A 13,214-nucleotide genomic window follows, 5' to 3' on the forward strand; every position below is an offset into this window, starting at 1 on the left:
AAACAGAGAGTCAAAGATACTGATGCAGTATTATGCTTTGGCACTTTCTGATCAAGCACTTATGCAGAATAAGGTAATTGTTCACTGTGAGAGCAAAATAACCAGTAAACTAGTTTGAGGATGTGCTAGAATTATACTGAGCCTAATATTTTACGCATTGTAAATCCCCAGTAAAAATGGTAGAAGAGATTAGCCCAGCAGTGGTATTAATAAACAAAGCAGTGTTTGGCAGACATACATGAGGCTCCTGCTAGAAGGTGGTGTCACAGAGTAACTATCTTTGGCTGGGTACTCCCATTGCACTCCCACCCCATCTCTTATAATTTATCAAAATACCACCACCCCTCCCCCCCCACTATTGCCCACTACCCAACTACTCAGCCCTTTGAAACTCCCCATAGTGGCATATAAATGTTTCCAAACTTTTGTATGCAAATGACATCCTTAGGCCAAATGCAAATAAGAAATATGAAATGAAATTGTATATGTATATGACATAGCGCTAGAAATGCTTGATGGTATGTATACCATATAGCAGAACATTAAAATGCATGTGGTGATGGTCTCTGATTCATCTGGGCTACAACCCATGCAAAGCTCTGTGCTTAATATAATTAATATAATTTAGTTGGCTGTGAGCTATTAGGTGAACCCTTGGTTGGACATCACCTTAATAAGTAGTGCAAATCAACTAAATGTAAATAAACAATACTGGCAAATGCTTGGATTGTCAAAGTTTATCCAACCCAGGAAAATCCATCTTTTTGATAACTAGTCTAATTGACAGGGGCCAAAGCAGCAGTGGCATAGCTAGACTTTTGCAGCTTGTGGCGGTCCTTGCATTGGCAGTGAGACAGATGACTTTGAGGGAAAAAGTGCTGCTGCCCCCAAAATGAGTGCTGCCCTGGGCGAATAGCCCCCCCCCCTGCCTTGCTACGCCACTGCAAAGCAACCACTTGCCTCTTCAAATACACACTCCTCCCCCTTACTAATGGAAGAGGATGGGAAGAAGTCATGTAGTTTGGGAAGGAAATTGGGCGATTGACTTGTGCAGTTCTGTACTAAATACCTCAGGGTTTCTGTAGTGAAAATGGGTGTAGATTGGGCGTCAAAAAAGTTTAGAACAAGTTAATTTACGTTTTGTTAACAGCAGGTGTAGAGCTTTCTCTTAAAGTGCCAGGTTGGAGCCCACTAGCATTGCAACAGGTTTGACCTTAAAGGCTTTTTGAATCTATGTATCAAAAACAAACAAAGAGCTGGTTTGCTTTGTACTATTGACCTCTTCTTGACCAAACGTGAATACCAGTACTGAAGAAGTCAATTCCCAGGCTTGTACTTGAATCAATGAGCTGCTCATCCTATTGTTACTGCCTTGCCTGTATTTGGAGCTTCGAGTGCCAGGAAGCCTTCATCGCAAAAAGTGTATCCAAGGACTGAAGTGGACATTGTTGACAGCTATGTACCTTTCTTCTCTAAAGCCTTGTTCCTGATTGAGTAGTTTTTTCCAAAAGAGTCCTTCTTGATTTGAAAGAATTAGCCTTTAAACCTTCAAATAGTTAAATTCTTAACAGTATTCAGTAATGTTGAAACATGTGGAGCCTATCTGAGGACCGCTGAAAGACAAGAATTTTGTGCCATCATAAAACAGTAGATGATGTTACTTACCTTGCCTTCAAAGGCACCCTCAACACAGATCACGCTTTTACCAGCTCTTGCTTGACCTAAGCTACCTTATAGTGAGCGTAGGATCTCCTTTAGGAATCTTGGTTTATCTCAGTGAAGTTATCCTGCCAGGGTGTTCTGGGAGCATGTATGCATGTCTTTTGCCACTCACCCCATAAAGACTGCCAGTGGGGATTTTTCAAGACTCAAATATTTTGTACTATAAGCTTGTGAGCCACATTTACTGTCATTAATTGCTGTGCCGTTCTTCAGCCTCATAGGCATTCTTGTGTAAACGTTCCCCAGCCTCATAGGCATTTTTGTGTAAAGGAAAAGGATGAAGATGATTCAGCTTGTAACGAGTTTCCTGCGGCACATCCCAGACTTTGCTCTCCTTCCTCAGGAAGCTTCTTAAGATGCACCTATTCCAACTCTACCTTGACTGATCCAATTCTGTCATTTTCCTCTTCTCTCTCCTTTTCTGCCCATATTCTTAACTTCCATCTCTCCAACTTCTATTAAACTTCAGGAAGCTACTCATGACACTCACACTCTGTCTCTCATTAACCATATCAAAATTTGCTCTCTTTCTATTTTTCTGTCCATCCCCCTTGCCGACCTTGCCTAAATTCATTGACTGTACTGACCTTCAGTGTAGCCATTTTGTTTCCTCCCATTAGTTTGTATTACCCGTTGTTGTTATATGAATTATGGTTCTGATTTATTGAATACTGTCTAAATATCCCTGGTGCTACAGCGCTATAAACATAATGCAAACTACCTAAATAAATAAAGAAAAATATAGGTATCTAGTCAATGAGATTTTGGCCAGAGCTTTGATTGCTGTTTTGTTGTTTGTGGCTTTCATAACAAAATCTCACCCACTTTCACTGTGTTTTCCAGCACTTTCACAGGAGTGAGTGATGGTCAATCATAGTCATTCTTTTCACTTACTTGTTATGGAAGAGTACCCCTTGGTGTTAAAGTAGTTGTGTTTCAGATAGAAATAGGTTATGGTCCGATTATATTTTGAGCAGATCAGGAATCCTTGGGTCAGTGACTGCTCTGCCCAATTGGTCCGGTGTTCCTGCACCCACATACACCAGACTTGCATCCACCCACACCTGACCTGAACCACCCACACCACACCTGCATCCAGTCACTCCAGACCTGCAGCCACCCCACCCAGACCTGTACCAACTCATTCCAGACCTGAACCCACCCACACCAAACCTGCATCCAGTCACTCCAGACCTGCAGCCACCCCACCCAGACCTGTACCAACTCATTCCAGACCTCAACCCACCCACACCACACCTGCATCCAGTCACTCCAGACCTGCAGCCTCCCCACCCAGACCTGTACCCACTCATTCCAGACCTCAACCCACCCACACCACACCTGCATCCAGTCACTCCAGACCTGTAGCCACCCCACCCAGACCTGTACCAACTCATTCCAGACCTGAACCCACCCACACCAAACCTGCATCCAGTCACTCCAGACCTGCAGCCACCCCACCCAGACCTGTACCAACTCATTCCAGACCTGAACCCACCCACACCAAACTTGCATCCAGTCACTCCAAACCTGCAGCCACCCCACCCAGACCTGTACCCACTCATTCCAGACCTGAACCCACCCACACCAAACCTGCATCCACTCACTCCAGACCTGATTTTACTGATTTGAAAATCCAGCAAATAAAATGTCTTTGGGATTGGGCTGGAAGTGCAGCTCAGTCGCACTTCCTGGCCTCAACCTGTCCCATTTCCCCGCTCTCATCTACGAGCTGGTCAGACCACGTGGTAAATGAGAGCATTAATACGCACAAAATTGAGAATTCAGTGCAGAATTTCACCAGGAAAAACGGGATTCAGACAGGTATTTCCCATTACGTGAGGACTAACTTTTAGTAGCTGGATTTATGTGTGGGAATACAGTCCAGTACTAGCTGCACTGTATTCCTGCAAATAAAAATTCATACTATTTGTAATCTGTGTCTCTGATGATGACCAAGGCAATCCAGTCAGTGCCACATGCATGGCTGATAAAAATAAGATGAAATGAAAGCTACGTGTGGTAAGTGCCAGGAAGGAAATTACCTGGAGGGAGGTTCTGATTATCACAACTGTAGAGTAAATGATCTTCGTGTCAAGTTCAAAGTTCATGTTATGTCATAGAGTTGTTGTATCATGTTTTTCAAATGTCTTTTTGCTGTATTGTGTATATCTTCTTGTGTGTGTTGTTCAGGATATCTTAGTAGTAAAGGAGAAAGGTGTGTGGTAAGCATCTTCAGAGTGTGGGTTGAAATGTTGAAGCTTAGTGGATGAGGGTGTGGAACTCGGTAGATGTGCACCTGGGTGAACTTGGAAGGTTAGGGATTGGTTGTGGAATAGGGGGCACTGGGAAGTAGGGTGTAGGGTGGTCACATGATCTCACTGTTGTTCCTCCTGTTGCTCTTTTTGGGACTAGTCTTATCCCACAACAAATAGCTCAACCTTCACACCACGTCAGCGTATTTGCTCCATCTTCTCCTCAACAATTGATAACTTCACCCTCTACATCCATTCACTCACAAATGAGTCAAGTAAGCAAATACTCTTCAGAAAGAGCCCAGGTCTATATTGAAGGTCTTCCAGAAGTATTTCATGCACCACACTTTTACAGTCCTTGGGTATCAGATAGAGGGTAAGTGTGCACACTGACCCTCATGAATGACGCTTTTAATATGGTCCATATGCCAAGCAAAGGGGTCTACCAGTCCCTGAAAAATACTTTAAAAAATAAATATAAACTGATGCTTACTGACTTTTCCTTCATGGTTATTTAACATTCAATTGCTCAATCATGACAGCTATCCACCTTTTGTCATACCGACACTTGCAGTCAGCTTTATTGTGTGTTTTTGCCAGAATTGCATCTTTTTCATTTATCTTGTCATCTGATAAGTCACATTCAGAGACACAAACAGCACATTAATGTTTTCTTTTGTTAGGGGGAGTTGGCAATCTCCTCCGAAATGGAGCAGCTACAGACGGCTCTTTTTTTTGATAATGTCCCTGACACTTGGATGAAGCTGGCATATCCATCAACATACAGCCTCGCGCAGTGGTAAGTCAATCAGCGCAAGCCTTCCTTTCTTTCAATCAAGGAATCGTAACGCGAATTGTAAAATATTATTTTCTGTCAAACATTTTATTTCTTAAGTAAAGCCATTTACAATAATTTAGCGTTTGACAGTAAAAGCTGCGCGGAATACAAGTTGTTCCTTATTATCCTTCTAGTAGGATAATTGCCAAGTGTTTGATTCATCTTTTCTTTATTGTATCCCTGACACCTCCAGGGACAAAATGTCTCCCAGGCTTCTTATCTTAATGATCCAATCTTTTCTTTCAGGCAATGCATGTGTGTGTGTGTGTGCGCGCGTTCATATGGCACTTTACAGCCAAATATATTCAATCAGTTTACTTCTTATGAATGAAAGAAGGACGTTCCAATGGGAACCAGACAGTCTCTGTGACTGAAACGTATTCTGGAAACAACATCGGATGAGAAGTCTTTCCAAAAATGAAAAGGACTCGTCATCAGAGATGGGTCAAAGTCGTAATGCTGCCTGAAATCTTTGAAATCTCAATTTATTATAATGTAGGACCTTTCATAACAAATATCATGCTTGGGTGTCACAGTCTTGACTGAAACTCATACGGAAACTGTGATAGTTTTTCATTTTGGCTTAGTAGTTAACTGGCTGAAGGTAAAATAAGACGAAAGTCTAACTTTACGACTTTTGTTATTCACAAAGAGCTTTTACTACTCATAAATGCCCTTTGTGAATTCCGAAAGTTGAACTTTATGACTTTCGGTATTCACAATTTACGAATAGTAAATGCCTTTTGTGAACACCGAAAGTCGTAAAGTCATACTTTCGTTTCTTTTTACCTTTGTGAATCAGGCCCTATATTTACTGTCAGGGCTGCTAATGTGCCCCTTCTTCCTGCATAGGGAAAAAAGGTTCTGGGAAGTTTCTGGTGCCCTTAGATGGATTGTTTAGCTCTTGTACTGGGATGGAAAGTGTAATTTTTCTGAGAAGATTCCAAATGGTATTCCCATTGTATATGAAATTATGGGTTCGGCATTGCTGCAGTTCGTAAGTCTTCAAATGCACCAGTCCGGATACATCATCCCTCGGCTCCAGGAAACGAGGCAAGCAAGAGAAGGGACAACATGTATAGGGGTGTTCCTCTTGACGCCCAGGCTCCCAGCTCAAACGTCCTACAAACCTGTTAAAAAGACTCCTGAGAAGGGACAAGAGGACGAAAGTGACCTAACAGCAGTGACATAACAACGAAATAATTAAGCAATATTATCCGGGTGAGGGCACTCCCCAGTGGCTAATGATTAGGGTGGGGTCAGAGGGCTCGAGGCAAAGCCTATCTATCTATCTATCTATCTATCTATCTATCTATCTATCTATCTATCTATCTATCTATCTATCTATCAATCTATCTATCTATCTAGGAGATCCCTCCCATTTGCCTAATATAGATATTGTGAAGCAGACACTAAAAACGTAAGCTGAAATTAAAAAAATTTTGTTAGATGATGCGTTTGTCATGGTACTATTCAGGTGGAAAATTACAAGTAGCATGCTTATTTTGGTGATACGGCACCACAATTGTTTTCAAGTATTGAAGGAAATGCCAGGATTTTGAGTTATAAATTGGAGCAATATAGAAAGGTGACAACATATTCTAGTCGCATTATAAATCATTTATCGGAAGCTGCGGTCCGTGCAGGTAACATCGGTGGGGCTGAGTAAGGGGGGGATTTCGAGGGACGATGCAGAGGGAAAATTAATTATTTATTTAATTTTCCCTCGGCATCGTCCCTCGAAATACCCCCTCACTCAGCCCCACCACCCCACCGCCGGTACCTGCATGGACCGCAGCTGTTTATCGGTGGTACTAAATTCATTTTAGTTATTGTGTTGAATTGCAAGGTGATTTCAACCTGTAAGATTAACATGGTGAAATTTAATGCAACATCTTTGAAAGAAAACAATTTTGACTTGTGCTTTTGTTATGGAATTTCTGCCGAGAAGTCTGCAAGCTAAATGAAGGACACCTTTTCTTTAAATTAAAAAAAACGACTTCATCTATGTGGGGAAAAAAAGAACATGATGAGTAAAACAGGTACTTCCAACAGTAGCTTTCAGATTATTTCCTGATGTTCTACCTGCAGTTTCAATAAAGTGGTCTAATAATCAAATATAGTGCTAGCATTATGTATTGACGACAAATGTGAGGCACAACTGAATGCATGTTGCTGGATTAGAGCTACAGAAATGAAAGCATTTCCTATGGAGGAGGATTCCGTAAATGAAAAGCATAAGGTGCTGCATCTAGATGTATATCTCGTAGTGCAGTCAAATTCGATGAAGAAGGCGGGCCTCTGCATCTTAATGGTCTAGCCTGACATATACAATAGGAATTTAATCTCCAAAAACTGAGGTGCGGTGCTGTGGAGTATGCAATGTAAAATAACAATGGCATTGAATAGGATCCTCTCCTTAATAAGCGGCCAGTGCAATTGGATGAGAATCAGAAGGCACTACATTGGCGAGGGCTGCTTGTAATAAGGTGGGTAGCTGCATTTTGGACAAGACACACCTAACAGATTTACCTGGGAGTTCCAGGGATCAGGCATTACCATCACCCAGATGGTAAAGTACCAATCCTTGCAAATTGGACACATGATATATGCTGTCTATTTATGGCAAGATCTGTTTCATTAACTTTAGTTGCCAGAAACCCATTCTGGACACACTGAAGATTTGCTGAGTCAGATGGATACGCAAATTGAAGAACAAATTAGCAGCTTGAAGGATATGTTGGGCTGGTAGAAAGTCAATAGTATTATCATACCTCTTTAAACTGAAACATACTCATGAGTTTATGGAGAACTCCTTACTCCTTAAGATTGCAGGTCCTCTTATTAAAAGAAGAAACTGCAGTAATGTAAGTTGAAGATAACACCAATAACTGAACAGGTCCAGGAAGGAGGTAGTAACATCCATAACACAAAGCTAATGAAAACTCAAATTCATGAACACAGTAAAAGAAAAACAGAAACATATAATACATTCACTGAAACAAGTAGGTGAGAAGTTAGATACTCCCGAAGTAAACCATCAAGAAGTCAATTGTCAAATTAATTTAATCAGCAAAAAGCAAGAAATGGGAACATAAATTCCTTTTGTGAGAACTACAACTGATGCCAATTTCAAAGAAGGAGAAGAATTTCTAACCTTAGCTAGAAGAGGTGAACTGGGAGGAGGAACATAAATACTTGCAGTATAGGGAGCCATCCACGACAAACACAATATACTAGAAGCACTATTTGCTGAATATAAGGACCTGAAGAAATTGCTACAGCACGAACTTCTTCATCTCAAATGCAGCAATACCCTGGCACAAACCTCTGAGCACTCTGCAGCCACTAATTCTACATACAGAACATTACTGCAGGGAGAACAGCAATGTAGTCAACAAATAAAAAGGTAATAAGATGGGGTGGGGCTAACAAAGATATCAAGTTTGCAACAGTTTTAACTTAAAGGAGAGATACAAGAAATACTTGTGACTTTGACCTATCTGGGCATACATTCTGCTACATCAACCTCTTGAAAACCATGCACGGCAAATTCCTTGGTGAAGAAGGGAACCATTGCGTAGGTGATCCTCATTTCTAAACATGCTTCAGAGGAGGTTAAGTAATTGGGCTACTGGTTGAGGGGGCAGCCCTTCTCAAATAGCAACCACAATTCTTACAAGGGTGAAGTCACAAGTAAACCCCAAATTAACCTGTGCTCAAACCTCTGGAAGCTTGGTGCAGAGCAGTCAGGCTTAACTTAAAGATAATGCGTAAAGTATTTATGCAGCACGTAATAAAGTGAAAATACAACACATGAAAAATCCAATACCTATTTAGAAAAATAGAGCAAAATTCCCAAAATAGATCAAGACCAAAAACAACAAAATTCCAATCAGTAGAACCTGAGATAAGCAATTTTAAAAATTTAAGGGCCACATGCATCAACGAAAATATCGCAGAATGGCCAGATTTGCAGAATCTCCCCCTTTGCGACTGGTATTTTTGCATTTGGGAGGAATCATGCCAAATTCAAAAATCGCAATTTAAGTAATCACAAAATTTGCAATTACTTAAATTGCAATTGCATTTATGGAATCGCAAACTGCGATTCCTTAATTGCAATGCATTAACAACAAAAAATTGCAATTTCACAAATAGGAATCGTAAATTACCGTCAATTTCATGTTGATGGTAATTTGCAAAACACTTTTTCAAAGTTACATGTTGCCAAGGCCATGGGTGTGCGCAACATGTGGTAAAATAGAAATTTCAGGGGTGCAACAGGGCGTCCTTTTGGCACCCTTCCACCCTTGAAATTGCATGTGCAATTTGCAAGTACCTATTTGGTACTCACAAATTGCTCATGCAATTCCCATTCATTCCTAAGGGCCTCTAGGCATTCCTCAACTGTGACTTGCAATTTGCGACTCGCAATTACGGAATGTGTAGGAATTGCTAATTTATTTTGCAATTCCTACATGCATAGGCAATTGCGATTCCATAATTGCGATTCTTTAATAATCGCAATTAAGGAATCTCAATTGCCTACATTGATGCATGTGCACCAAATTGAAAATATTGCCAAAAAAACCAAAGGGCCACTTGTGGTTATCTGTTTGTGCAAGTCACATGTTCAGGCCACAACAGAGTGTGAGTCCGATACAGGTACCAGGTTTGTCCAGCTGAAAAGGTAGCTTCTCAGCCCAGCACAAAGAGTCCAGTATGTGGTGGAGGGCCTCAAGGAGCAGGGAAGCGTCATGGATGGTTATCAATGTAGCGCGAAAAGCAGGCCTGGCATCGCAGGTGGACGTTGCTTTGGCGCAGAGGTCTTCAATCTGTGGGAGGATGTTTGGTAGCATTTCTGGCTTACATTTGATCAAATCACTCCAAGCCATGTGATGACAAAGTTTTGGTTTTTGGAATGGTAGTGCAAAGAGTTAACAACTGGGCTGGGAAGGTCTTGCTTTTAATTTTAACTGCATTTACACTGCCCTTAGTACCCCTAAAGATGTGTTGAAGGGACAGTTATGTAAACAACAAAATTGCATTACATACGTTCTGGTATTACTAAAATCTACATTTTGGAAGCACCATTTTATCGTAAAACAATTTTCACGTTTTGCAGCATTATATCTTAAACTGTGTGTAAGTATAAAATATTGACTTACATATTCAAATTTCTGTCACAGACTGTGACCTTGTAGCACTAAAAATATACATCACTATTCTCACTGCACCAATCAAGAGTTAATTCTGTGGCTTTCTGGTTACACACAGACCGCTGCAGTGCATTAACTAATAGAGGTTTCATAATCTACTACAGTGCATTTCACACTAATAACTTTTTAAATGTATTTTTAATTTACGCTGCCCATTTTTTTATATGTAGCTACCTGATGGTAAACATTTACAGAATATTTTGGGGCTTATTTATGAGAGGCTTGCATTGCCAGAGCATCATTTTTTTGGACGCTCCGGTGGCGTAAGCGTCTCAACCATACATGTGAGTCAGTGCAAAGTAACTCTGCTTGATTTTGCATGGCCTCTTAGATATGGAGTAAGACATAGCAGCGCAAGTCACTGTGTTGCCCTACTCTACGTCAAGGAGGTGTTCCATGGGGTTTGTGTAGGGTTCCCACTTAAAACCCATGGATTTTGATGCTGCCCCATATTTGCAAAATCACGTAAATCTGAGGCAGCTCCAAAAACGGACGCCTCCCCAGTGAAGGTGTAAAAAGGAGAAGTGTTTTCATTTCTTACATAGAAAGAGGAAGACAACTCTCTGGATCGTTTTTGTGAAGGAAGGTGCCCCTTTCCATACAAAAACAATCCTGCCTATATAGGTGTTAGGCAGCAACTTGTGCGCCAACGCAAGGGAAAAGGACAGGAATGCACCGTATTTCATAAATACGGTGCATTCCTGCCATTTCACATAGGCATAGGGCAGCGCTCAACTCAAAAAGACTTGCGGCGCTGCACTATGCCAATTCCTCATAAATGAAGCACTTTGCTTTTAGCTACACCTTTGATTACGCCCCCACTATCACTGACGTTTGGTTTGCTAAACACTGTTGAATATTATTACCCCACTGTAAAAATTATTTGCTGTGGAAATTGGAGGGGAATTTGTCGATGATGAGGTGTATCAGGTTCTAGACATTTTTATCAAAAGGGGGTTCTTACGCCTTAAGAGTCTGACAAGGGGGTCTCAGCTTCAAAAAGTTTAAAGACCTCTGCTGTAGCACAAAGATCCTGTTGTCAAAGTGAACGGTTGGGCCTGTTCTTCCCGGTGGTGCCAAGGGTCGGGCTGATGGAACATCTCGTTAGTGGGTGGTGCGAGTGACAAGATTTATGCACCAACTGGCCTGTTCACACTTGAGAAGAGCCCAACACTTCCATTCAGCCTCTTTAAGGTCATACCAAGGGTCCACGATCTGAGGGGCATCACTTGGGGATCATGGGCGTGCTCCAGCTGGATCTGAGTGCTGGTCCAGGTGGTTGGGAGCCTGTAATGTCCCTGTGAATCTGAACAGGAGGCCAGCAGACTTGCCCTTGGTGTCACTCTGGGAGTCCTGAGTTCAGGTGCAGGTCCAACTCCCTCTGCCTCAGGCAGGAAGGCAACAGGCCAGCTATCCAGCAAGGAAGTAGTCCGGCGAGGCAGCAGCGCAGCAGAGTGGTCGTCTTTTCTGCAGCACAGTAGTCCAACTTCCTGGCAGAGTCTCCACAAGTCCAGAAGTGTACTGAAGACTTGGTGCCTGAGGTCTATTATTATACCAGGTGCCTTCCTTGAAGTGGAAGAAGCTTCTAGAGGTTTCCCTTTGCAGTCCACAGGTGTCCTGCCTTCCCTTCTATAACTCCAGCTCTTTGTGTGGAGGCAGGACACAGCCTATTCAAGTGTGAGTAGGGCTGTGTCCAGCTCTTACCTCCCATCCTCCCAATGATGGCCCATCCAGGGACACCTACGCTCTCTATTTTGAGTGACTGTCTATTAGGAATATACAAAGCCCAACTGTAAGCTACACCTAGTCATGTGACACAGACACAGGCTGTGGGCAATTAATGGCTAAGGCAGGAAAATGCCAACTTTCTAAAAGTGGCACTTTCAATATTGTGATTTAAAATCTGACTTTATCACAAGAGAGGAGTTTTAATTATGAATCAAAAGACACCAAACATGAACTGGTTACCTGTTTCCATTTGGTAGTTTCAACTTATGAAATGTCATAAGGTAACTACGATTGTTATCCTATGGGAAAGTTAGGCCTTGCAGTAGTGAAAAACAAAGAGTTTTTCATTACCAGGACATGTAAAACTGTCCATCTTTTTAAATACACTGCACCATGCCCTCTGGGCTGTCCAGGGCCTACTGTAGGTAGGACTTAGTTGTATTAAACACAAAGGTTTAGGCTTGGCAAAAGGTTTATTATGCCAGGTCAACATGGCTGTTTAAGACTGCATACACAGGCTGCAAAGGCAGGTCTGAGGCGTGTTTAAAGGCCCACTTAAGTGGATGACATAATAAGTGCTGCAGGCCCACTGGTAGCGTTTATTTACAAGCCCTGGGTACATGTAGTACCTCTTTACTGTGGACTAGTAAATTAAATATGCCAATTGGGGATAAATCAAGGTTAATTACACATGACTCCACTCCCGGGGAGGGAGAGAGAGGGGGTCCTAGGAAAAAAATGTAGAGACCCATCCAGTTTCAATCCCCAATCCTACCAATAAATAACACAAGGAAACCGGAGGTCTAGTGAAAAAAGAGAGTAAATACACACAGAACAAAGATTGAAGCAAGACTTACAACCAATCGTTATAACTATCTGACAGTCAGTGATAGTGAAAGAATGATGGCGCAAATGCGAGTTCATGCCAGGAGAAACCCTGAGGAGGGCAGAGAAGTTAGGATTCCCATCAACTGCCCTTCGTGGCCAGTGTCATCATATGGAAAACCAGAGTGAGCCCTGTCACCTCAGCTCTTCTGGCACCGAGCCAAATGCTGATAGACTAGGCGTATTAGAGACAAGGATAGAAAATGCAGTGCAAGAAAAAAGAAGTGTAAATGAGTTAAAAAAGTTACATCAGTGGTCCCAGATACCTTTATTGATGACCACTGGTGGACTTATTAAAAAAAATATATATACAGTGTCGGTTTTTGAATTAATCAACCGAAAATGGTCATCAATAAAGGTATCTGGGACCACTGATGTATGTTTTTTAACTCACTTACACTTCTTTTTTCTTGCACTGCATTCTCTATCCTTGTCTCCAATACGCCTAGTCTATCAGCATTTGGCTCGGTGCCAGAAGAGCTGAGGTGACAGGGCTCACTCTGGTTTTCCATATGATGACACTGGCCACGAAGGGCAGTTGATGGGAATCCTAACATTTCTGCC

The 13,214-nt window shown here is 41.9% G+C and overlaps 1 protein-coding gene across 1 annotated transcript in view; it reads left to right on the top strand.

Annotated features, from left to right (window-relative positions):
• LOC144824202 (dynein axonemal heavy chain 11-like) overlaps nt 1-13,214 on the top strand; it is a 3,356,387-nt gene that overhangs the window by 3,043,907 nt on the left and 299,266 nt on the right. The window contains exon 90 of the mRNA XM_078683354.1: nt 4,661-4,776. Coding sequence (XP_078539480.1) covers nt 4,661-4,776 — 116 coding nt within the window. The remainder of the gene's footprint in view (nt 1-4,660; nt 4,777-13,214) is intronic.

Source organism: Lissotriton helveticus, chromosome 3_1 (genome assembly GCF_964261635.1).
Source record: "Lissotriton helveticus chromosome 3_1, aLisHel1.1, whole genome shotgun sequence".
In the NCBI taxonomy this organism is placed as follows: Eukaryota; Metazoa; Chordata; class Amphibia; order Caudata; family Salamandridae; genus Lissotriton; species Lissotriton helveticus.